We start from the raw sequence: 27,240 nt of genomic DNA, 5'->3' as shown, positions 1-27,240 counted from the left end.
AACATTCAAACTACAGCATTCACATTGCTACACTTTGTTTGTTTTTTAAGTGTCCTTGCAACCACTATTGGCCATTCCAGCCCTGGGAATTCAACACTTAAAAAAACCCCAAGCAGCACGATGCACTTTCACATTGGAATGCTTACTACACAGCAGAGGTTAAGCCTGAATGCAACGTAAAATACTGCTTTAACTTGGTCTTAGGCTTATCCATCCCACCAAAACGAACATCTTTACACTTGAGTAAATACGGCTTCTGTAGAAGCATTTCAGTGCAGCCAATCACCATTTCATAATTTAAGTTTGCCACCTTTTCCACTAAAATATTAAGACTCAGTTGCAACTGTAATGGTGTAGCAGTATGAACTGTCAGTGGTCTTATGATGGGTACCATGGGAAAAAAGCCAGGCTTCACATTTAAGCGACATAATATTTTTTTATTTGTCACTACCTGAAGCACTTGCCACCAGCTGTGAAGACTGCTGCCATTGTATAAGGCTTCAAACATCAACTATTTGCCAAATGAAATTTTAGTTTTATAATAAACTGCTGCTTAACATGTAATCTGCAGGGACTTACTTGCAACTGGCTTTGCCCAGTCATTGCAAAATTTTGTTTAAAACCTAGTTATCTTTGAGATTAGTGTTATCTTTGAGATATCTTTGAGATTTAGCATTAGTGTTTTTAAAAAACATCTACACAATACACATCCTCAATACACATGGAAATATTTTTGACAAAAGCAGCGCTATCTGCATTAAGCTAGAAGACTTACTCCACTATGGTTATGTAATAAGAGCCAATTTAAACCATATAAGCCACTTGCCTTTTGCAAGTGTTAATACATCTGAATGCTGACATATCATTACCACTGGTATGTCCTAAGAGTTACCAGGCCTAAAAAAAAATGAAGAAAATATTGCTTTCTTTTTCTTCCCTTATCCATCTCTTCTTATCAACTGCTACATATTTACCTTCTGAAACTCCTCCATGCAGGCAAGCCTCTCTTTCCAGTTACCACTGTCCAACTGCTGGATACAAGAAGCTGGAAGTACAGCAGCAGCTTTCTCTTCACATACTTCTATCTGCAGACAGATGAGAAGGTGGTTACCACTCCACTGTATCCCTTCATAGGGAGGCAGCAGCCTTAACGACCCTTGCACTGTTGTGCATTTATGAAGCATGAAAATTCTTCTTTTTAAGGTGGAAATATTTTATATGGTTTACAGTTTAGGGGCCTTTTGAATTTAGGAAGCTGCCAAATTGTATTGCAATAGAAACATAATCCCTGAAAAATATGAGAAATTGTGCAGTGCAGACAGTTGAAGAAAATCCTGAGTATCTACTCATAGAATCAAGCCGAGGTAACCTATAGTTAGCAAGATAATTTTGTATAGACTCAATAAACATTCCTAGCAATGACTCAGTGGTTGATGAGAGCAGACGGGAAAGGACTTCTCTTGTATCCGTTTTTGCAAAATGAAGTATTGAAGTTATTGAGTATACCAAGAGCGATATCCCTCGTTCCACTGGTGCCTGTGTCATCTTCAGAAAGTGTATACTCATTTTCCACTGTATAACTAGCAATATAAACTGGATACATAATGGAAAGTATTAATTCCAAGTGACACTAAAGTTAACTGACAGCACAAAAACCCTGCAAATACATCTAACAAAGCCTGAACAGCTTTTTGTTACTGTTTGACCTACAGATAGCCTAATTTACCTGGTTCCCTACCAAGAAGGGTCAAGTAAATGCTCAACTAACATGCAGAATTCAATAATTTTCTTCAAGTGCAAGTTAATATGAACAGCTCAGAGTAAACACACATTAGTTTAATTATTACTGTATTCTACTTCAGAATTCAATGTAAACTTCAGAATATTATATTCTTGGGCTTTTAATATCAGACACCTTCAGCAAACCATGCACCCTAAACTACAAATAAGTTGTCACATTGTTAAGTTTTTTCTTCTGTTCCTAGTTCAAGGACAACATGATATACCCCATTACATTACCATGAGTTATTGCTTACAATAAGACAGTACATGGCCTGGTACCAACAACAGGTGTAGAACAGGCATATTTATCAGAATATACTGAACACCCATTTTATCAGTTATGAATTCCATTTGTCTAAATGTATTGCTTTCTCTTGTCCTAATGAAAAATCCCCCACAGCTTCAGCACAAGTTCTGCAGTAGCAGAAGAACTGATTAACCAAAGCTACTTATACAGAGGACTTAATATATCACAGAATAGTAAAATACTCACCGAGAGCTCTGATTCAAATATTTCTTTTGTCTCAGGACCCTTCTTGCCTTTAGCCCCAGCACCTCCCACACCTGCAGCTGCAGCTGGTTTGCCTTTCTTGGGTGGGCCCCCAGACTGCAAAGGAAATGGACAAGTTAGCTAAGATCAAGCAGGCATATAGTTCATCAGATACCAAAAGAACTACTCTGTTTCCACACTCCTCCACGCTAATGTCAAAAATACATAGCTTTCTACTATCATAACACCTGTGTAACTCTGATTGCCTGGCAATCTCTTACCTTCACAGCAGGTGCTTTTTTCAGGGGTCCTCGTTTGGCTGCTGTATCTTTTGTTTCTTTATCTCCACCAGTCCCTGCAAGAGCAGGGGTCTTTCCAGGAGCAGGCTTGCCTTCTTTTTTCTCAGCAGCTCCTCCTGTCTTTTTACCATACACCAGTTCTACCTTCTCAGCACACTCTTTAATCTGATAAACAGTTAAGAAAAAAAAAACGGGAAAAGAAAAAAGTGGGAGGGGACAGGGAGAAAGCACCATTTAGCTACCACGACTGGATGTACAGTGTCCCTTCAACAGCCACGGCTCCAACTTCACTACTCTGGAAACGAGGTGAAGACCAAGTTGTTTACTTCACAAAATTTTGTTCTCCTGTGTAACGTTAACCAGTCAATGGCATCAGCCATCACTGTATTGCTCGAATAATTTTTCTAGTTTAAAATGAAGTGCATTTATGCACACAGAAAGTACTGACGCCCATCCCGATACTCAGAGGTGCTCTGAAGACCAATTCTTAGCACTTTAAATTATGAAATTGTCATTCATTCAAACCTGTCAGCTTATGCAAAAGCATGAAAACTTTGCTGTTAGAAATTAAGTCTTTAATACCAAATTCTGTCTAGTAACGCAGAATTCGACCATGTGGTTGTGACCTAAAACCCTAAACTTTGTTTCAGGCAACAGAAAACGTTCAAAACCCAACCTCCCACAACCAACTAACCAAAATACCACCAAACCTCCCAACATCTCATAGATAGTACAGCCTTGAAACAAACCCAGCTAATTTACATGAGAATGAATATGTGCAATGTTAACGTAGTAATGCATTTTAGGTAGTGGAAGTCAAAGAAAAGGCGCTTGATAATCTACATAGAAATAAAAAGATTTTCAGATTCCCTACAATGACAGTAACTTTCAAGGAAAACATACATTTTCAGAAATCTGTGCTGAGAGTCAGTAGCTAAAGCATCCTCTTCAGTCTTGCCTTGGATAACATACTCACCCGATCAAGCTTTAGTTTGTCTACATCTGCTAGAAAAGGATTCACAGCTTTGTCTCCAGCCACTTTCAAGGCAGTGCCTAATGCTTCAAATCCAGCATCTCTTACTTCAGGAGCAGAATCATTGATGTGCTGCAGAGAAAGACAACTTGTAACTTGCAGCTCAAATCTAAACGTATTCTTAAATCTACCTTCTGTTAAAATCCCCTCCTCTTTTTAAGAAATTTATATCTGTGGCAAAGTGACCCTTAATATTTCACTGCAGAAAATAAAAGGTTGCTTTTCACTTCTGTGTTCCTATGTACTGATCAAATCTACTGTTTCTCAGATACAGCTGGCTTCCCTTATTTGGAAAGAGGGCGGTAAACACAAGAGGGCGGTAAACATTCATGCTTTAATAGATTCTTTAACACCAAAGTTCACAAGGAGCATGAAGCTCTGCAACCCTGTCCAAATCTCCACTTTCGAAGCCAGAGATATTTCCTATAACAAGGAAAGGGCTACTTTCCAGTGAGGATAAAAGTATACATCATTACCCTCTACACTGAAAAACGCTGTAGTGTAACTGCAGTGTATGAATCCATGATGGTTCTTTTGTTCACAGGAACTAGCATGTAGCATTCCAACAAAAGCTCATTAGAAATGCCTGCAAGAAGCAAGTGGCACAAATGCCCACAAGTCTAACAGTTACAAATCACTGTTTTAATCCAATAAGCTTGACGAGTTTTTAGTTTCAAAGAAACTAAGAAGAAAAGAGACTAAACTGTTCCACTGTCTGACAGTCACCTCAGGTCTGACACCAGTCAAAACTGACTCTGATGGCTACACAAGACACAAGAACTCTTTAGCACTTGCACTACCAGCAGAGTCTTGTTCCTAAAGTAATCCAATGCTTCACAACAATGCTAGAATCAGTGCTAGAGAAGTACCAACTCCTCCTGCTTTACCTTGAGAAGTGCAGCACAGAAAGGTTTTAACAGGCTTTTTGGCAGAGTAGAAGGTGTGCAGTGACGGAAGCTTCGTGCAATGAAAAGGGACGTTTGTTGCTTAATTGTTGGGTTTTTGTTGTCCATCACTGCCAACACATCTTCACTTATGTTCTGCAATGTGGTCTACAGAGTTGGATAAAGAAGTCATTAGTTTCAGAAAAGTAAGAGAAAGGCAAAGCAAAATTAGAGACCAATTCTCAGACAGTGCGAAACCTGTCAGTCTTACTTACTGTAAGAAAGATTGCATCAATGGCCTCCTGCAGTGCCTGCACTACCTGAGGCTTCTTCTCTCTAAATTTCTCCAAGATTGTTGGAACAACCTATGAGAAACAGAAAAACAAACAAAAAAGTCAACCCCTTCTTCACTGACATAACTAGAAAGGCCGATAGCCTGCTTGCTGGCATTTTGCAGATAAGCAAATAAAGCAAACCTCACTGCTGCCCCCTCCAGGGGTACGCGACAGCAGTATGAACTAGTTTATTCTCGCCAGTATCCAATATTCAATTCATTCCAGGCAATCTAGTAATAAACATACATTTTAAGCAATTTCGTAGTGAAGCTAAACAAGAAGCAGATACACAAATTAAAATAATCACAGATGAATACCCTGGCTCTACTACTGTACAACACAGAGCAATAAAATGGAAAGCGAACAATTTCACAGCACAGAGCTTCCTGACAGTGCTCAGCGTGGCTCATTAAGAAGCCCTCACTTGACCGACAGCTGGCAAAACCATGGTTCTAAAGCAACCTGAATCCTTCCTGGAGCAAGAATTTTTGGATCTATCACCTTGATAAAGCACACCTGACATTAAACCACGCCATACTGGATTTCACACTCAGACAGTCACTGCTGAAAAATAAAATAAACTAAGAAAAAAACCCCAATCAGCAGACATTCTTATGTGCCAGTAATGCAAGCAGCTCAATTTTGGTATTGTTTCTGTAACAGGAAGAACTTCTATGAGTGAGCAAGAAACATGCACAGCTTTTAACTGCAGAAAGCAGGCTCCTTCCAAGATTTTCACAAACGTAACACAGTTCATAGTTTGGAATTAGTCTGATGCCCTATGGAAGTTAAACTCTTGCATACTACAAAACACATTTTCCAGAGATAACGCTTTCTACCAGATCTCAACTCCATGCAACACGCAGTGGCCTAGGCTGAGCTGGTACCCTTTGCTGGGCCACAACTTGCAAATTCCCTATTCAAAGAGGCCAGCACTAAAAATCTTCAACTGATAAAGAATGTCACCATAAAGACCTTCACACACGCCACTGTAGGTGCTAGACAGCCCTGAACCCTACAGAGAACAAAGTCATAGGAAGGAGATATTTTAAATTGTTAAGTCTGTTTTAGAAAATGCTAACAGGTACAATGAATATTTTTTAAACATGGCAGTTAGAAGCCATATGCTATGTAAGAGAGGGAGGGAAGCAAGAAAAGTCGGTCCAGGGCTCCAAAAGCAGTTAACAGAGGTGAAGCTAGGCCACATGGACTCAGTTACAGTCAGTAGTACAGAGTTCATGCTGTTTCATCGCTCTTGTTTTAATATAGTCTTCAGACTGCAACATTACAGTCCCATATTTAACTAATAGAGCATATAATCCCACAATCCTAGCAACAGTGTTTCATAGCACTTTAAATACCCACTCTCAGGAGAAATCCACATTTTCATTACTAGTTAACAAATCCAGCAAATAAATCAAACAAACTGGTAAAATGACTGCTAAGCTTATGCAGTCATACTGGCCGTCACAGTACTGAAAAAGTCACCTTCTTAATGCCAATTGCTTGGCAACCATGGAGCTACTTCCTTTTTTCCACGGACCTTATTTCAGAAGCTTGGCTTTTTTCAATACTGACTCTGTAGCTATAGGTAACCTTTAAAACAAAAATCAAGTGTAATCAGATATAAGAATGTTTCCTACAACTTAAGACAGCTTTCAGAACAAACAAGACTTTGCTCAAACTGTTGCTCAGAGTTCAGGAGACTGAACATTTCTGAAGTAGCAAGATTCAGTAATTTCCAACTCATCACAAAATATAACACTACCAGCAACAAGACATATCAGTTCTCTTGTCTAAGCTCTACCCCCATCTCTCTTGCTTATCACAAGAAAAATCTGATTGAGCAGCTTAAAGAACACAGCAACAAAGGCTTGAGAAACAAGCAAGATAACTACAGCTAATTAAAAGCTCCCTTTCTTTCCAGAGACTGGTAAAGCTTCCCCATATTCCCCGATATCACCTGTTGGTAAGAGTAGTGAAGGAGAACAGAGAGGAGCATTAGAACACAGCAAAACAACACTTTGGTACCAAAAATCTCAGTAGTTTGGCTATTTTGATGACAAAAAAAACAACAACCAAATCGGACAAACAAATAACCCACCGCCAACCCCCTTCCAACATTGAAAAAAATCTGATCCAATGTAAAATACACATCAGGGAGCTGCTAAGTAGAATTCAGATTCAAAAGCTAATTTCCCCCCCGCTGTGGCCTAAGTAAGCTGAATGTGAATAAACAAGGTCCTTTTAACCCTAAGCGACAAGAAATCTTGGCAGGTATTTCACTACTTGCTCCATTACAGGCTAGGTAAGCATTCACATTTGTACAAAGAACATCTCTGGTAAAATATTGAGATTTAACAGAGAAAAAAAAAAAAAAGAGTAAAGTATTTCCTGGTGTCCAGCATCAAAACAGTGTAAAAAAAGAGTACATATTCTTACTTACATGCCCTGCATACTGTCCAAATTTCTTCCGGAGGCCAGTAGCTAGTCCAGCAAGGCATTTGGCGGCCAAAGCAACCAACATAACATTTGTATCCTTTCCAACAACCTGAAGAAAACAAACAAAATGAAAAACAAAAAAAACCACCAAAGAAACAACCAAACAATAAAAAAAAAAAACCACCCCAGTGTTAAAGAGTGAAAATCCAGGTTTCAGAGATTTGAAAGAATTTCTTAGAACAGTCAGTGGGCCACAGACTGGGTTATTTCCACCACTGTTCCAGCTAATAGTTTACTGCCCGTGAGCATTATCAACTGTAACTTTTGAAGTATAACACAAATAAATTGCAAAAAATATTAAACCACACAGACACTCTCTTTTTTATCTATTACCTTTTTGAGAACTTTCACCAAGTCTGCATAGTCTCCTGATTCCAATTTGGGATTCTTCACCAGCAGTTCAACAGCTTCTAGAGCTTCTTTCCTTTCTTGCCACTTTTTTGCTTCCTGCAGAGCAAATAGTTTACATTCATTTATAAATGCAAACAGTTCTAGAGAAGCATATTTACCACAAATTACAGATTTTAAAACCTAGTTCTATTCTAGTAAGAAGACTTTGGCTTTCTTATTCAAAAATCAATAACTTCAACGAAATATGAAATACAGTCCTTTCCCAGGACATCTCAGTTCCTTAAAACTACAGTTTTCTTGGTGGCAAATCCATTTTTGAGACTGAAGATATAAACTATATTTTACTTACATTAGTCTGTTATTATCCTGGTAGCAGTAAAGCATACATTGCAGAATGCTAGTTAAGTCTTAAGACTCATTAGCTCTACATGTAATAGAATTAACTAGCAGCATTTAAATTCATGCTTACTATTTTCTCATAGAAGTCTTTGGGAAGCTTGGAAAGAATTTCTACAGCTTCAAGCAACTCATATGCATCTACTTGGGGTACCGCCTCTTCCTCCTCATCATCTCCTGCAACCAGAAGAAAAACATTAGCAGAGTGATAAATGAAACTTTGACTACAGTACCACCTAAGGCTCATTGCTTAAGGAGTACTATCAGCAGTCGTGATTTTGCTATTCCAGAGGCCAGATACTCTTCATATAAAGCCTCTGCCTCAGCCCCATATTCCTGTTGTGTACTGCACACCATGTTTGCACCAGTTTGAGTAAAAGCACCTTTACAATGTAATGCATTCCCTCACAAATAACACACCAGTCATATTTTCCAATGCAGTTCAGAGCTTAAATAACTTACCTCCATCTGCATCAGTTTGCACCAGTTTGAGTAAAAGCACCTTTACAACGTAATACATTCCCTCACAAATAATTTACCAGGTATATATTTTCCAATACAGTTCAGAGCTTAAATAACTTACCTCCATCTGCGTCTCCTCCAGTTGCCTGTTGCTGCTCAAATTTTGCTTTCAGCTCCTGCTGGGAACGCAGGAACCTGGTCTGCTTAGGAACAGCTGATGATACTTTGACCCACTCTTCTTCCAGTTCCTTTAGCTGCCAAAAGGAAAAAGGACCATTCTATCAGAGATATTTTGTACATACCCCAAGACAAGCAACACTTCATGGAAACCAACAGTTTTCCCCTTTCAAAGCAAAGATAGCACTGCCTTTCAAGTTGGTTTTTTTCTGCCACCAAAAGAGCGACTTCCCTTTCACATTCTCAGTTCAGAAACTTTTGACCAAACATATCCACAGAATAGAATATAATCAACAAAAACACCAATGCAAAGCACCTACATGAAAACAACCTGTAGCACAGTCAGAAGGTGTGTCTCTTCTGTAGAAGCTTTGATTAGAAATGCCTGAGCACGAAGAAAGATCTTTTTCTCACAGTAATGCTATTATTACATGCTAAAGCTAAGATGGGACAAACATGTTGAGCTACACTAGATGACATGGTTTTTTTTAATACCACACCTTTTCCAGAAAATTAATGCTTTCCACCTGAACACAATTAACTCAAGTGGGTAGGATGCAAGGATGCATAAATTAATTATGAAAACTTTTAAAATAACTTTTAAAGCGTTCCACCTCTGATAGCTTAGTTACCTATCATTATGTAATACCACTTCCTGAAGTGGAACAGTAACATCCTGAGCACCACTAGAACGTGTCTGAAGGGCTGCGTAGAGGAAAAATCTTTAGGAAAAAAAGAAAGCCAAGAAGGAAAACAGTCAACACGAAGGTGTTCGGTGCAGGGGTCTTTTACAAGAGTAACCATTTTCCCTTGGGCTAGGTCTCCAAGAAACACCAATACTCTACTCAAATCCCCTCCTCAGTTTCAAAATGATGCTTCCCACTGGCAACTTCACATTCAGAGCAACAAAACATTGTCACGATTTCTTAACAAGCAACAAGGAGGGACTAAAATCTTAGGTAAACAGATTTTTAGCTTATAGGAAGCTAAAAGTTAACATTGCTGTTACCGAAAAAATCCAGCTTTGACTTTTAAGAATGCTCTACACCACAGGATCAGGAAGGGCAAGCACGGAAGTGTTTGGATACCAAAAAACTTTTGCTTACCTGAACAGAATTTATATTCTGCAATGAAGGTCTCAGAGCAAATCTTATCCAACGGTAGATCTCAACAGCAAGGAGTTTGGCTTCATCTCGAACAGCCTTTTCCCGAGACTCAAAAAGTTTTGGCAATACTTTAATAATTGGCTTCAGTGAGATTATTTTTGAACCAAATTCACTGAAAGTTGAAAACATAGAATAGCATCAGTGCCCAGGTAGGAACCAGAGAATCATCCACAAGTAATAACTCCGTTTTTTTAAGCAGTCTATGAAATGCTTCCAGTTTACATTTAGAGATTGTGTCATTTATTCAAATCATTATTATAGCTATTATTTTGTGAAGCTACTAAGCTACTGTAAATTTAAATAGTATTTGCCCTATCATAAATTCCCTCCACACCCATCCTGGAATTACAAAACCAACCATCTGAAATTACTTCAAAGCACGTAATCTAATCTGCTACTTAAATCTGTTTCTTTGCTGGGAGGGCATGAAGAGAAAAAGAAAATTGTCCTTAGACCAAAATTTGTATGACCTACTTTTTTTTTTTTTTTTAAATCAGAAAAGAATCTCCTTTGTCTATCCTTGGAGGCAAACTGCAGTAAAAGCATTAGTCACTTTTCCACTTGTCAGACCAGATAATTATAGTAAGCCTGGGTCATCTTCATAGAAAATACACACGTTGAAATGTGTGCTGCTGAAAGGACACAAAACAAGTTTCCCCTGCCAACTACCCTTCCTTGTCAGCAGATTCTACATCATGTTGAACTTAATACACTAAAGTTCCTTTTGCAATCACTGCTGAGTGAGAACAAGAACTTTCTTTTCATACCCACAGTAAAGTTAACTGCTACAGTTCTTAAAGCACTGAACCTAAACACCTCAGAGGCCATACATTTTTTCTTTATTCAGAAGTATTTCATTTCCTTGAGAATACCGAATTAAATCTTTCAAACCACACTTCTGCTTCCCTCCAATCAAGTACCACATGAAAAAGCTAGTAAAAAGGGCTGCTCAGAAACTAAAGCTTACACATCTTGCTTCCTATTAATCCTAGTGCTAAACATTTTCTTGCCAAGTCCATTTTGAGAAATGCTAAGTATCAAAACCTGTCAAAGAAGATTCAGTCTTAGAAAGAACACAATCAAAATGAAGGCCATGGAACAAATGAGTTGCCCAAGACTTTTCATTTTTTTATCATGACTCAAAAAAGTGTACTGGGAAGACTGCCTATGCAAATTCTCATTTTTATCTAATTCACATAATATTATCTAATTTGTACAACACAAGAAAGAACAGAAACCTTAACACAGTATAAAAAACACCAGAATTTAAACTAGTTATGCTCACAAGCTACCCACCTATGTGCAACATGCATAACTTTGTTATCAATGCTGAAACCCCACCAAAGCACAAGAGAAATTTAGAGAGCAACACAGCTCAGATGCAAAAGAAGCAGGGTACGTCAACAGGGCTCCATGAAACAATTTGAGCTTCCCATCTCAAAAATAATTAAAATATTGTATATAAAAAACCCACCAAACAAACAGGCAGATGTGGCACATTTATAGACGTGGTTAGTTGAAAAATATTGAGGAAGGTTATGCAGGTTTCCAATTACACTGTATAGTTAACAGGACATTTGATTAAATAAGGCAATTGAAAATAGCTAAAATGTGTTCTTAAATGTGGGACAGCAGTTTCACTTAGCAGAGGCACAAGCAACGTGCCCCATACTTTATTTTGACTTCTACTACATAAGCCCAAGACAATTAATTTGGCAAGGTCCATCTATTCAACCGCTTCAGCCAGTTCTCTGAAAAACACTTAGCATAAGACACATTCCAGCTATATTACAGTTGTCACATGAACTACTTTTCTCAGAAAAAAGTATTTCATCCAAAAATCATTATTTTTTCATTATTAAAAAGAAAACCATCTAATGGATAGTGAATTGCATATATACCAAGTTTATATATACAATTGAATTTGATAAAACCCTAGTATTTTTCATTATACTCAAAGGCTCCAAGCATATTTGAAGTGGAACAAAAAAAAAAGAAAGATGGATGTTCCAAATCTAATTTTGAAAGCAACTACCCCATCTTAATTAAATTGGATTTGATTTTTAGAAAGCATTAGCAGCTTTTCTTTCTAATAAAGAAGCAGTTATACGGGCATCGGAAACTTACTGTGTAATAAGTTGGTTTTTTATTTCTTCCAAAAACACACACCATGTACCCAATTAAAGATGCTCCCAACAGTGAGGAAAACACTGTTTTCTAAAAAGTTTTTTTTAAAAAAAGACTAGATTTTGTTTTCCCATCAGTGATTATTTCAGCTATTCTTAAGAGAAGCTCCAGAGTCTGGAACAAGGCACACTAATCTTGTCCTTCTTTCAAAGGTTCATTGTGAAAATGGAAATTTGGTAAACAGTTGCTATGAACAAAAGCGATCCAGATAAGGCTTGTACACAGACATCCCTCACATCGAAAAAAATCCCCAAAATCTCAACAGTTGTTGTCAAATATATAGGTTCAGTAAAGATACGTCCTATTCAACAATAATAACAGCCTGCAAAACATTAGACTCTACAAACAGTTATAGTGAGGGAGAAGTGGAAGGTAAAAAAGCCACACAAAAAGCAAACTACAAACTAAAAACTAAACACTTACCTTAACGCTCTCCTCAGCGTCTCTATACATGCTACTATGATTTTCGGGTTTTTGTTGTCCAGACCTTTTAATAATTCTTCTTGTACTGCCTCCCCCTTTTCAATTTCTATATACATTAGACATATATCTAGACCCAGCTCTTTTGCTCTGGCTTTTGGCTGATTGAACACTTTATTTACAACTCCAGATGCTACTTCTCCTGTTGTCCTGAAAGATAAGAGTATTACCTTTAGAACATTTAAGTGGCATTCTACACCATTATCCACAAACAAAAGCACACACAACACCCAAACCACAGATTAAATCGCAGCAAATCTTCACACAACATGGACTAAATTTTAAGTTAACTTTGAAGGTAATAACTTTGTGTAAGAAGTGACTTAAACCTCTAGTTTACTCAAAAGAGTTCCTGCAGACTGAGTGCTAGCCAACTTGTTCCTGATACTGGACTACACCAGGCAGTGAACAGTAGATATTTCCTGAAAGACCTACTCATATATATAAATTAATTAACGTCCACAAATAAACACCATTTCCTGGAATTCCATACATTACAGTTAACTAGCAAATAGCATTGGTACATAATCCCAGCAAACTATTTCATGTCTATTTCAAAGCTTCCAACCAACTACATCGTTTACATCACTTGTAAATCAAGGGGTTTGGAAGGCTGATCAGTTTTTAAACAAAGCTTAGATTTGTTTGTGTTTGGTGGTGTTGTTTCGGGTTTTTGTTTGCTTGGGTTTTTTTTAAAAAAAAAAAGACTTATTCATTTCATCAGGTCACAAAGTCAGTAGACCAAAGCACTGATTTGCCCATTAGGCATTTTTATTTCATCCTTAGGAGCACAGGCTATTTCATGGGCATAGGAAACAGTAAAATACCAACAAACACCTTGTGAAGAAATTAGCAAGGATGAAAATTCATACTGGTTAAGTTGGATGCAGCACCACATAAATATAACTAAATATTATTTTATGAATTACACTAACATCCCTCTGGAAGTAAAGGCTCCCTATACGTACAGACTGTCAGCCAAACAGGAACAGGGATCCCAGTTCATAGCATCTATACCACCAAATTATTGACTCACTTTCTCAGCCATTTAAGAAATCTTTAGTACTGCCCTGAACAGTCTCTTTGAACATTGTAAGCAAAGTCTGACATGTTAACACGTACACAGAAGTTATCCACAAGGAAAGCCTACCATTTGCCAAACTATCTAATCAGAAAGCAAGTTCTGCTCTCAACACTGAAGACTGGAATTGTTAGGCTGCAGATAAATTGTACAGCAGCCACTTTCTCAGAGCGGCACACTAAACTGTCCTAGCAGCCTACTAATAGCAAGAAAAGAGATACTTACTTCCCAGCTACATGAGCATTTTCAACATAAGCGAGTGCTGCTTCCAGACCTTTCAACTGAGCCACCGCGTTCGAGTCTGTCACAAATTTTTTTATCAATCCAAGATACTTAGACCATTCTGGACTCTTTTCATCATCTATCTTCTGGAAGAGTTTAAGGGCTTCTTCATAACCATTTAATCTGGCTTTCCACAGCTGGAAGCAGAAATCAGATATTTAAATGTTGTGCTAATACAATCTTAATTTCACAAAATTCTTCCATCATAGTTGCAAGTATGCTCACTAAGCTGGCGTCTGCAAGATTTCTCTTCAATGACTATATGAATAACATGCAACAGGACAAAATACTCATTTTCCTCCTACCAACAATGATCTGCATAGGGAGATGCCAGTCTTCCCCACTGCTCTTCATAAGTTCTAACAATCCCTGATGAGTAGGTGGGAGCCCAACAACAGTTTCAGTAACAGATGAATAATTTCTCCCCATGAATGAGCGCACTGATCTTTCAGCGCACAAGCTTACGCCAGCCATATAGCTGTCATGCTACTAAATTCTGCTTAATAAATGTTATTCAGCCTCTACATTAGCTAGAGCTGATGCAGTTTCAGATCTGCTACACATGCGCTGTGCAGCTGTGGAGTTTACCTAACTATGGCATAATTAGAGGAATACCACAGAATCACCACAGCACAGATATACAGCAAGCCAAATCCAAATCCAAGATTTCCTACCTTGTGTTCACATTTCTGGTCAATGGGCAGTTTCATCCACTCGCTGTCGTCCCCCATTGTAATTCAGGCTCTCTCTGTAGTTACGGTAGCTCCTGTGGACATACGTGGAAGTCAGAACATAGAAAAACAAACCTGCAACATACTCCTACTTAAAAGAAAAACAGAATAGAGACAGTTCTGTAGCAGGTCTAGTGCTAATGTGTGGCTCACTCTCCCACGCACGTGATTATAGTTAGATATGCAATACTAAGTCCAGATCACTATTCCGTTAGCTACCAGAAGCTATTAAAGATTCAAACGCAGTGCAGTTTGTAGTACGTCATACACTAGGAGCTTCAATCACTGAAAGTTAAGTTTTAGTATGCTGAGAAGGCATGCAGAATATAACCTCATCTAAACTTGAAGAATAATATACTGTGATTCACACACTAAAACAAAACGAGTACCCATCAACACTAGAAAAACTATTACTGACACATGCTTTCGGCAACAAGTGCCATGAATCAGTGGTGAAAAAAAATTTGGTACAAGTGTGAGGACAGCCATTTCAACAACCTGGCAAACGGCACAACTGAAACAAATGGTACTGCAAGAGGAATAAAACCCAGTTTTGCAAGCTGGCCACTTTATGCCCCAATTCTAATGCAAGCAGCATCAGAAACTGTAAACAAGGGATCCGTTTCTTTCCATGCACAGGGCTCAAATCCTTACTCCTTTAAGTTCTTAACTGTTTTCCTCCTTTCCTCTCCAACCTTTCCTTTTTATTAAAATAGGAATATTGACCATTGGGGTATGAGAGATGCCCATTTTGGACAGATTGTACAACTGACTTGACTGCTCAGAAAATACCAAGACAAGATGCCTGATGCAGTGAGATGAACAACATTAAAATAGCAGCAACGGTAATAAGATAATCCCGATGTTATTTATACGAACAGGCAAAATCAAACCAGAGAAAGAGTAACACATTCCAGCATACCAGTTCAAAAGCATACACAAAGATGACCAAAACTCTAAAAGCTGGCCAGCATATACAACAATTCATCACTACAGGCATATAAATACACCATATTAGTAGGCTATTCCTAATGCAAATTCAGCACAGGCCAGCAAAGCTGCATACTTTAACCCACAAAGTATTTCACCTAAGGCACAGATGTCTGTGCAGAATATTAACCCCTAGAATTAGGAATGTAATTTCACTTGTGTGAGTTAATAAGAGCAAGTTCTCCAAAGCCTTCTGTCAGCCACACAACACTAAGACAGCTAGCTCGACAGCAAAATTAGGCTAGCAACAGCCTACAATAAAACAAATCTTTTGCTTCCTTCCTGGATTAGTTAGAAGATATTTAAAAAAAGAACCACCCAACCTCCCAATTATTTAAAAAACACAAACCAAAAATGCCACCAACTACCAACACACACACCCCTCAAACTACACTAAGTTTACCCTAAATATTTATAAACTCCTAGCCATGTTAATACTGGTCTCCCTACAACTGCATAAACACACTTGATTTGCCCACTGGCAAGACAATGAAAGTCAAATATCGAGACAGAAATTGACTCTATATAAATAAACCTACTCAAGCATAGCGTGTCCTTCTCATTTCACTAGCAGTGATGTGGACACTTCTTCCTTGACATCAACACAGTTGCACAGTGGTACTGAGAAGTTTGCTTTTTCAGGGAAAAAAAACCCAAACAAACACCAAACTAAGAGGGCCAAAGATTAGGACTTAATCCCTAGAATACTGAGAATGGAGGGACCACACTGCTCATTATATAAGAAACAAAGTACATAGAAGTGAGGCTACCTAAAAAGCCCATTCTACCGAACCGTTAATTCTGGTGCACTCTTCTTTTTCAATATACAACTTATTTAAAAAAAAAAAAAGTTCTAGGTTAAATACTGGTCACAACATTCCTCCATGCCAGGAATTGACAACTAAAAATAAAACTCAAGCTTTAAAATGCCACACCAAACCCAAACAGCTGGAAATGGTCAAAAAGGCAAGTGAGTTACTAGATCTTTTTTGCAGCAAAGTCCCATCAACCTTTTGCAATGGAGCCCACTTTTATCTATCGAAACTCCACTGCTTTCCATTTCTCTGCCCAAACCTCTCATTTGTTCTCTTATCCCTTCCTTCAGCCTACCCAAAGAGTGTTCAAAATTAAATTCAAATCAACAGCCTCCTGATTGAAATTCAGTACTATTTAAAAAAAACCAGAAACAAACACCTCCCCACCCTCCTGCAAAAGCAAGACACTCAGGGCAAACACAGAAGTGGGAGTAAAACTATATCTAGTTCTAGGACTATGATGATGATTTCAACAATTTCTCTCCAAAAGTAAAAATAAGACTGCATTCATATTAAACACTCTTCAAATAGTTCACCTAGTGAAGGATGCAGGAATGCCCCAACATGGATACATTTACAGCAAAAGACTTATTCCATCACTCAAGTTAGTTCTGCAGCCAAGCACCATCAGGTACAAAGAAGCAGCTTTGCCATTATAAGCTGTATTTGCACTAGGAATGCCTTCATCTCAATGTACTAGTATAGGAGTGATCGGGTACTTCCCCATTGTGGATGTAGATGACAAACAGCAGTCTTTTCTCAAACACACACAAACCTTCACCAAGAATAAATGGCGTGAACCTAGCAGGGAATTAGGTAGTTTCAAATCTTGCTCAGAAGCTTGTAGGTAATTCAAGCCATTACCCATCTACATCATTGTGCTGAGGAAAACATAAGGAACCAATACAAGGACAACAAACCCCCCAAAACCAACAACCACACCTCCCCCAACGAAAAAAGCACTAAAACGTATGCCAGCAGGAGAAACACCAGAATAAAAAGTTTGGCACGCGTTAAAACAAAACCCCATCTACATTTAGAGAAACTGTCAGCAGCACCAACTCCTACTTCAACAATAAAAACAAACATTTGTTTCTCTACAGAAATCTGTTCCACCAAGGAAAGTACCTTACTACAATCCTAAAATCAGTTCAAACCCTGAAGTCAGGAGGAACTCTATTAAAAAGGCTTACCTGTTGCAAGACTGACACCGATTTAGAAGTACTTTTACCCTTAGACATACCCAACAGTTCACTGATACAAAGTGTGATCTGTTGCTTGTACCCCCTAGTGCGATTTATAGAATCTAGAAGGATCTAGGATTTCCCTTCCCAACATCGCAATGAACACACCTCAGGGGGAAGAACACAAGTGATGGGACAGACACACGGAGGGGAGATGAAACAACGTGCATTTTCTCACACATTTTTTCAGTTTGGCCAAGTTAAATCCCCCTACTATTTTTAGTTGTAACATCTACAATAGTTACTTCAATTATAAAATGGGTTAGGTTGCCTTCTGTGACATCTAAAAATAGTGATAAAATTATACTTCCCCTTCAATAACTTAAAATCCCTTCTGAACATGCACTTTATCAGAAAGTATTCCACATTCAGAGAAGGAGAGCTGCTTTAAAACATCCCTTCTTTCCAGCTTCATCACTGCTTTCACCTGTCGTAATGCCAAGATTTTGTGCTGTCTACATCTTGCATTTATGAGAATAAGAGACTCTTGTTCCTCCCTTCAATTAAGTCACTGGGTTGTGCATATTTATAGAATATCCCATATTTGACAAAAGGGCTTTTTTTTTAAAAAAAAAGACAACTCTCCAGCCATTACTTCTCAATATCCAAATAGCAAGTAGCCTCATTATACAATAATGCAGTTCAATTATGTTATTACTAGTGAATATGCTGCAATGAAGTGTTTGACCTACATAGCTTGCTTGTTACCACAACTCAGAACAAACAGATTTAAGTCTTTCAGAAACAATAATCATTTTAGTAGAACCCAGAAAGCAAGACCTCTGAAATGGCTGAGCCACCAAATTCAGTTTTGAGAGAGGTTTGCTATTAACATGGTCAATACAACATTTCCAAAAGCAAATCAGCTGAGAAATTTGCAATGGAGGTGAATAACAAATCTTCCCTGACAGTTCTTGGCAGGACAAGTTCTTATATTATGGACCAGTGAGAAAACTAAAACTAGCAAGGAAAGAAAAAGATGCCTTTCACAAGATCACACAAAAGCAGAAAGAGAAAATACTTACAAGGCAGCACAAATATGAGTATTTCAAACCTAAAAGTGAGAATTCCCCACTGAATATAATTAAGTTTAGGAAACAAATTTACCAACACATTAAGAGATTACGGGAAAGCATCAATACATGAAAGTTTGGATTAACCATACACTGAACAGCTCCTACCCAGCTTCTAAATAAACGTCTTCTCTGATACAATTTTTGAGGGCTGAATAGCATCAACCTTACAGCTTCATAGTATGGGGTACTGCTAAAGAAACTCTTTTCATCGTAAACCTCCTGAAATGGAAGCTTTTTATTTTGAAGCACACATTTACACCTATCACTATATTTTATTGTGAAGTTTCATCTTCCAGACCATTTTCTGCAGAAAATGGGCAATGGCAAACTAGGAAGCCATTTTATGCTGAACAAAACCACATGTTTATTGATACTGATTGTCCACTTCTCCCTATTGAACACCATCCTTGCACAAGCATGTCATCAAGCATTTTGATATTTTGAATGCTTCTCAAAAACTTCACTCAAAAGAGCAAGTTCTGAGAAAGCAAGACAGTTTTTCAAGCATTCTTATGCAGTAGGGCACATGCTTGAAGAGCCCACATCTATACATGATATTTCAGATGGAACTACTTCTCAGGAGACAGTTCCCTGTCAGTGCAGCCCACGGTTTTCCTAGCAGAAAGAATTTCTATTTGCTTAATGGCAGTTTTGGGTCATGTTTGCTCTTTGGCTCTGGAAAGACAAAGTTTCACTTTCTTAGAAGTTTAGCCTGGTGTGGTTTTAGTATTTGCCAGCTAAACTTCTCATTAGATACAATATAAAGTAGCTTATTAAAAAAAGGTAAAAAAAAAATTCAAGTATTTATAACAGTTATATTTGAAATTTAAACATCACCTGGACATCTGGTAATATAAATTTCCTAGCATTTTAAAGGTTAGCATTTTCAATTAAAAGATGAATTAGAAGTTGCAAGATACACAGACTCTTGCAAGAGAGGAAAGCAAGATCTCTGAACAATGTAAAAGAAGGAGAAACACATGCTAAAAAGGAATCATTTTGCCAGTTGTGAAGTAGATGGCAGCTGAGAGAAGCTACTGCTTCAGCAGCAATGAAATGGCATTCAAGAGTAAACAGAACTCAATTCTCTCTCACCTGCTCTGACCGGTATGTCCTAACTGAGCTCAGTGACACCTTAACAGCACAAGCGGCAAGTTATTAGCAAGGGAGATAGAGACTTAATTTCTCTGGAAAAATATATTTTAATAGACAGTCTCTGAAAATAACCAGGGCCATTATTTTGCACGTACCCCAAAGCAAGCACAATGCAAAACAACCTGACCTTCTCCTACAGCTGGGAGCAAAAGCTATTTCTTACTGCAGGCTAAGCCCGGAGGGAAGATGGAGCAAGAGGGGAAGGAGCAGCCTAGGGGTGCATTGACAGGATCCTGAGGGCAGCTGGTTGGAGAGAAAGATGTCATAGAATCATAGAAAAGTTCGGGTTGGAAAGGACCTTAAAGATCATCCAGTTCCAACGCCCTTGCCATGGGCAGGGACACCTCCCACTAGATCAGACTGCCCAAGGCCCCATCCAACCTTGCCTTGCACACCTCCAGGGATGGGGCAGCCACAGCTTCGCTGGGCAACCTATGCCAGTGCAAATAAATTCCTCCTATGTCTAGCCTAAATCTGCACCTCTCCAGGTTATAGCCATTGCTTCCAGTCCTATCACTACAAGCCTTTGTGACCGGTTCCTCCCCAGCTTCCCGTAGGCCCCTTTCAGGTACTGGAACGTGGCCGAGGCCGCGCCGCAAGCCGCACCGTGCCCCAGGGCGTTCGGGCCGCGGGGCGAGGGTCTCACCTGCCGCTCCACTACCGGCCCGACCCAGGGAAGCCCCCGCTGCGTCCCCGGGCCGTGGGGCGCCACCGCCCGGCATTGTTCAGGCGGCCGCCCTCCCTCAGCCTCTCCGTCACTCACCCGGCTCGGCGGGGCCCGGGCGGGGCCGGCGCAGACAAAGGCGGGCAGCGCGGCGCCGGGGCCGCCGCCCCCTGCCCCGGGGCGGTGGCTCGCGGGCCCCGAGCGAGTCCTGCTCTCGCGGCGGAGGCGGCCGCAGGGCGGGGACAGCCCGGCCCCTGCCGCCAACAACCTGCCGGGAAGAACCTCCCTCCTCATTGGAGGAACGAGTCCGCGGCCCCGCGCCGCCTGCACCGCGTCTCGCGTGCGGTGCCGAGTAGCCGATCCGCCGGCAGCCTCTCCGGCCCGTCCCCGGCGTGCCGAGACGCTTTTCCTGCGGGGACAATAGCGATGGAAGACGCTAGCACGGTGGAAAACGGGCGCCGACAGCTTCTTCGCAAGAAGCGCGTCGAGCCGTAGGATGCAGGGCTGTGTTCCTTCAGACATCTTTTCAGCTGAAGGAAGAAGCTTCTTCCAGGCATTGCAGCGCCAGCCGTGCTCCCCACAGAACCATCGCCCAAGTTACTTTATCTAACAGCTCGCCCCCCGCGACAGAGAGGCACGAACATAGAATAGTTTGGATTGGAAGGGACCTTAAAGATCATCCAATTCCAAACCCCTGCCAAGGGCAAGGGCACCTCCCAGCAGACCAGGCTGCCCGAGCCCCCATCCAACCTGGCCTTGAACACCTCCAGGGATGGGGCAGCCACAGCTTCCCTGGGCAACCTGTGCCAGTGCCTCACCACTCTCATCGTGAAGAAATTCCTCCTTAGGTCTTGTCTAAATCTGCCCCTCTCCAGTTTATACCCACTGCCTCTCATTGTCCCATGTCCTTTCACTACAAGCCACACTCAACTCCTTCCTTTCAGTGTCCTTCCTTTCAGTGTTCGTTCACAGCAACAAAGCTGTCACAGAGACAACCTCAAACAACGCCCAACTGCCCAGGTCGAGAGACTCTTTATTCAAACAAGTCACAGCAACACTGCTCACTGCAAGGCAACGTTTAGTTTAAACCCAAGGGTACAAGGCCTTGTGTCATGCTTTAGAACTCCACAACAAAGCATCAGCAACAGCAGCAACCCCCTGATTAGTCTCAGAGTATGTTGTCTTGAAACCAACCATTCTGTTACAGAGGCAAATGGCTTTAATATCGTTCTCCCCTGGGAGAGGCCTCAATAACCATTAACATTAAATGGTTCACAAACAAATTAGCAATACAAGCTTATACATTTATTTCAAACATCAGAAAGAGACAGGTACCATGGAACAGAGGAGAAATAGGAAGGGAGGCGGGGAAGGGAACCCGGTGATCGCTGACCATAAGTTTGAAAACCTCAGTTAGAAGCTTTACAAGTATTTACATTGCTTTCTTTCACGGATCCTTCAAGTAACACGTCCTACACAAAAAAAAAGTCTTCCGAATTAGATACATAAGATTGAGAGACAGTTTTCTACTCCATGAACTGTTTAGAGCAGTTTCTAATCGTATATGCTGTTCAAGATGTTCATAAGTGATCTATAAAAAGGGGTGAACAGAGGTGTCAGAGTTTGCAGATGACAATCAGGATTGAAAGAGGGGAAAAAAAAAAAGGATTGACTAAAAAAAACTTACAACATACCAAGTGAATTTCAACTGTAAATTTATCACCTAACATACAAAGCAATGCACAAGGGAAAACCAAATCTTAACACAGCACAGGAAGCCAGCTTTTCTCAGTAGACTATGAAATAGGAACAGGACCTTACTGTCCTAAAACATCAGTACAAGAGCATCAGCTCCACTGTGCAGGCCAGATTTTCACAAGCACATGCCCAGATTGCATAACTGGCCCACATCAGGGAAAGGACAAGAACCAGCATGGAAGTTAAGTCCCACCAAATACAGGTCCTACGTGTACAAGAACCAGGCATCATGTTCCATTATCACACGTTCAGTTTTTCATACTAGCATATCAAATACGAAACCTCGTATCAGTACAGATATAAAGCAGTCTGACTAACTCTAATTGCCAATTCTTCTAAAATCCAAGTTTCATTTATTTACATGCAGGTATCACAAAAATATTTTTTCCATAGTACATCCACTAGTTAACATTCCAAATCTTGTATTCTTGATAACTACCTCCAATATATCTAAACCAATTTGTTTAGAACTGTTTTGCTATACCTGGAAGGTAATTTTTTGTCGATTCTGTTTGAAAGTGCCTCTCTCTCTCTCTCGACATTGCTCAAGTTTAACCTACTGCAACTCTGAAGGGACACACACAGAGGCAAGAAAATGCATCTATAACTTAAATGGAGGAAGCTACCAAAACAGCAAAGTTTAAAGAAAGGTAAGCCTGTCTGGGGCAAGAAAGTCAAACCACATTCTAATTTTTTCGCAAGCAACTGATTTAATATTGGATGCCAAAGAGTCAAGATTATGAGGGCAACTTACACTCAAATGTTCTTCTTTCTGATCTGATCCTATTGCAAAATTTTAATGATAGATTTTTATGAGTAGCCTCTTAGAATACTTCGAGGCTCTCAGCATTTGGAAATATGCATCTTTACAGTTTCAAACAGATGAGTTCACTGAAAGCCTATAGAAATTCTCACTCCAATATGCAAGTAATCAATACAGGTCTCCCACAGCCGGTAACCCAGCATCCTGGCTGTTTCCTCCCTCCTTTCTCACCGCAGACAGCAACTTTAACAGCGCTGCAGTTTAGTCGTAGCACTGGAATATGTAACACCAAACACAAAACACTAAGCGAGTAAAAACAGAAAACTGCAGCACAATTAGACAGCTTATACACATTAAGCAAATCAATTAAAAAATTCTAGCAGATGAACCTGTATTCTTTCTTCCTGTGTCTGGAACAGAGGCCAGTTGCGCTGAAGTTTTGTTCCTCAGCCTTTGCTATACGAGTCTTTGGGTCTCTCAATCACAGAGGTCCAAATTCAGGAGGAAAACCCCACACACACCAACCTGAAAGCTACTATCTCAAGGAAGCTTCCAAGCCTGACTCAAGTAGAATCAAAAGAAACAGAAAAGGATGTGACAACCTAGCCCAAACTCTTCACATACACTAGGGAAGAGCCAACAGCTCCCAGTGAAGGGCCCCCGAGATCCCAGACCAACATCTGCACCCAGCAGAGCTGCAGAAACAGAGATGAGCTCACACCATCCAGTTTAAAGCTGGAATCATAGAATAGTTTGGGTTGGAAGGGACCTTAAAGATCATCCAATTCCAAACCCCTGCCAAGGGCAAGGGCACCTCCCAGCAGACCAGGCTGCCCGAGCCCCCATCCAACCTGGCCTTGAACACCTCCAGGGATGGGGCAGCCACAGCTTCCCTGGGCAACCTGTGCCAGTGCCTCACCACTCTCATCGTGAAGAAATTCCTCCTTAGGTCTTGTCTAAATCTGCCCCTCTCCAGTTTATACCCACTGCCTCTCATCCTATTACCACAAGCCTTTGTGAACAGTCCCTCCCCCGCTTTCTTGTAGCCCTTTTCAGGTATAAGTTCTCCTCGGAGCCTTCTCTTCTCCAGGCTCAACAACTCCTACTCTCTCAGCCTGTCCTCGTACGGGAGGTGCTCCAGCCCTCTGACCATTCTCGCAGCCCCCTCCGGCCCCACGGCTCCATCTCCTTCTTACACTGAGCATCCCAGAACCGAACCGGCTCGATAACCCTTTTTCCCCAGCTCCTTTCGGAGGGGGCCCAGGAAGCCGCCGAGGCCCAGGGGGGCCGCGGAGGCCTCCCCAAGCCCTCCCCGCTCTCGAGAAGCCGCGAGGCAGCACCGCTCACCTGGTCCCGGCGTGTGGGAGCGGGTTGCGGGGAGCCGGTGGGGGTGAGGGAGAGGCAGTTGAGGGCCTGGGAGCTGCTCGGCGGCGGTTGAACCGGGCAGGCCCGCGCGCACCTCGCAGTGTCCGCACCGCTCGTTGGCTGGCACCGCCCCCGCCCGCACCGCCCCCATTGGCCCGTTTGAATCCGACGGCCGCGCCCCGGGACCCTGGGGTTGGGAAAGAGCCTGGAGCTCACGGAGGCTAAACGTACCTGCCCGCCATTGAATCATAGAGTCACCAGGTCGGAACAGACCTCTTGGATCATCGAGTCCAACCATTCCTATCAATCACTAAACCATGACCCTGAGCACCTCATCCACCCGTCTTTTAAACACCTCCAGGGAAGGTGACCCAACCACCTCCCTAGGCAGCCTGTGCCAGTGTCCCCTGACACTTTCTGTGAAAAATTTCTTCCTGATATCCAGTCTAAACCTTCCCTGGTGCAGCTTGACGCCATTCCCCTTTGTCCTGTCCCCTGTCACTCGGGAGAAGAAATCAACATCCTCCTCTCCACAACCTCCTTTCAGGTAGTTATAGAGAGCAATGAGGTCTCCCCTCAGCCTCCTCCAGGCTAAACAACCCCAGCTCCCTCAGCCACTGCACATAAGACTTGTTCTCCAGCCCCTTCACCAGCTTCGTTGCTCTTCCCCGGACGCGGTCCAGAGCCTCAATGTCCTTCTTGTAGCAAGGGGCCCAGAACTGAACACAGGATTTGAGGAGCGGTACCAGCAGTGCCGAGTACATAACCTCCCTGGACCTGCTGGTCACACCGTTTCTGATCCAAGCCAAGATGCCATTGGCCTTCTTGGCCACCTGGGCACACTGCTGGCTCATGTTCAGTCATCTGCAAATGCCCCCAGGCCCTTCTCCGCCAGGCAGCTTTCCAGCCGCTCTTCCCCAAGCCTGTGGCGCTGCACAAGGTTGTTGCATCCCAAGTGCAGGACTCTGCACTTGGCCTTGTGCACTTGGTCCAGCCCCTGCCACAAGCGGCCAAGTAGCTCCTGGCTTCAGCTCCATGCAGTTGTGCTGAGACAAGGGCTGCAAAGGAGAGAGGCAAACCAGTTCCTCGCTGCCTTCCCCAGCTTCGGCTCCACGTGGTTGTGCTGGGACGAGGGCAGCAACGGAGCAGAAGGAAATAGGTTCCTGGCTGCCTTCGCCTCCAGGGAGCCTCCAGTGAGAGGGGAAGGGGCTTTCTCTAGTGTCCTTAGAGTGATTAGAGAAATGCAAGCAGTAACTGTGCGTGGCTGCAGTCCACAGTGGTTTCCTTCCCTTGTTTATTTGCTCCAGCTGAAGCAAGGGAAGGAAAAATTCTTACGGGTAAGCAGACTAGAGGAAAAGGGAGAGGAAAGTATCATTGACAATTGCATTAATCCTACACCACCCTATCTGTCCACCATACGGCGTAGTCATCACCAATTTTTTAAAAAAGTGAGGCAATTGTATTTTTGCATGACCTCAGTGAGATCCCTTCTGCAGTGCATTTCAACGGTGACATGAACAGAAATAAAGCTAAACTATTTTAAGCGGTTTTGGTACTTCTTTCACCAGGAAAAGACAGAATGGAGTAGGAGATTTGCACTGGTACTGCAGTGTCAGTTATTACTGAATATTTAATTCCTTATTCAGCCCTTTTCACCTTTAAACTTTTGTTTATAAAATAGTGCAGCAGAATCTTGAACAAAACCCCTTACAGACAGAAAGCCAGCTCTTCTTCAGAGCTTTTTTTCCACTGGGCAGAGACTTGAGCCCACAACAGTTCTAACACCTTCTGAGAAGAGGAACATCCTCTTCTGCCGTTACCATATTAAAATGACAACAAAAACGGAAAAAAAACCCCAAGAGGGAGCAGGGTAAGAGGTACTACATGTGCACAGCAATTTGCAAGGATGTGCATGAGTGTGGATATTTGACCCTTGATTCAAAGCCATAGTGGCAGGAGTGTGTGTTACAATCACATAATGAAGAACCCAGATCCGTTCTTGCTCCTTTCAAGGAAGCAAAGCTGAGGTTCTCTGCAATCAGGTCTGAGAGCTCATCTTTCAAAGGAGAGTCCCAATACCATGCATGATTCACAACCAAAAGCCAGGCAAAGTGGTTAAAAAAAGCTAAATTTATATTAAATTATCATCAACCCCTACAATACTGAACACAGTGGTTAAATAACTCCAGAAAGTCCAATGTCTCCAGTGAGTAACGTTAAACCCATTACACAGGAACACACAGAAATCACTGACATGAGCTTGGGACAGACAGGAGAGAGGTTTGCTTTTTACATAGTAAATCAGTGCTCAAGAGATCATCCTCCAGTGGCCTTTCTACGTTCTGAACACCCGTGCAACAAGGGTCTTCTCTTCCCCAGAGCAGGGAACCATGATGCACTCCCCAGGCAGCATCTCACTGGGGCTGCCTCTAGGAAAAAGAAACTAATTTCTGCCCATCTCACTGGTAGAGAAGAGGCTGTGGGACATTTTGTTGCTTCTTTCTGACATAGTCATTTGAGGATTGGAGCAGAGAGTGGTAGGAGAGGTTGTTAGGCTGTAGTGTGCAGGGTCCCTTGGAAGAAGCAGCAGAGGATATTTATCAAGCTGGAGATCACAAGCACCAGGAGTTGTTGAAAAGACTGACTGTGTTTTCCTTTCCATTCTGCACTTGCGACTCAGACAGCGATTATTTTGACAGGCTGACAGAACCTCAAGTGACAGGTCTGGGCAGATGTTTCCCTTCACCCCTGTCCCATCTCTGGATTTTAGTG

At 41.4% G+C, this 27,240-nt stretch overlaps 1 protein-coding gene across 5 annotated transcripts in view; it reads right to left on the bottom strand.

Annotated features, from left to right (window-relative positions):
- CKAP5 (cytoskeleton associated protein 5) overlaps positions 1–23,279 on the bottom strand; it is a 48,854-nt gene extending 25,575 nt beyond the window's left edge. For 2 of the 5 annotated variants that reach the window (XM_069857961.1, XM_069857964.1), the window contains exons 1-15: positions 20,682–20,795; positions 14,582–14,673; positions 13,851–14,044; positions 12,488–12,694; positions 9,818–9,989; positions 8,656–8,788; positions 8,146–8,249; positions 7,659–7,772; positions 7,270–7,374; positions 4,764–4,853; positions 4,492–4,656; positions 3,548–3,676; positions 2,554–2,736; positions 2,276–2,389; positions 975–1,085 (exon numbers count right to left, since the gene is read on the bottom strand). In XM_069857961.1, the coding sequence (XP_069714062.1) occupies positions 975–1,085; positions 2,276–2,389; positions 2,554–2,736; positions 3,548–3,676; positions 4,492–4,656; positions 4,764–4,853; positions 7,270–7,374; positions 7,659–7,772; positions 8,146–8,249; positions 8,656–8,788; positions 9,818–9,989; positions 12,488–12,694; positions 13,851–14,044; positions 14,582–14,638 (1,878 nt within the window). In that variant the 5' untranslated portion in view covers positions 14,639–14,673; positions 20,682–20,795. Of the gene's footprint in view, positions 1–974; positions 1,086–2,275; positions 2,390–2,553; positions 2,737–3,547; positions 3,677–4,491; positions 4,657–4,763; positions 4,854–7,269; positions 7,375–7,658; positions 7,773–8,145; positions 8,250–8,655; positions 8,789–9,817; positions 9,990–12,487; positions 12,695–13,850; positions 14,045–14,581; positions 14,674–20,681; positions 20,796–23,255 lie in introns of those variants that run through there. The other 3 variants (XM_069857963.1, XM_069857965.1, XM_069857962.1) reach the window with 2 other exon arrangements.
- Positions 23,280–27,240: the final 3,961 nt, after the last annotated feature.

Source organism: Phaenicophaeus curvirostris, chromosome 5 (genome assembly GCF_032191515.1).
Source record: "Phaenicophaeus curvirostris isolate KB17595 chromosome 5, BPBGC_Pcur_1.0, whole genome shotgun sequence".
NCBI classification, from domain to species: Eukaryota; Metazoa; Chordata; class Aves; order Cuculiformes; family Cuculidae; genus Phaenicophaeus; species Phaenicophaeus curvirostris.
The sequence above is the reverse complement of the archived record's forward strand: the minus strand, read 5'-3'. Positions and strand labels throughout refer to the sequence as shown.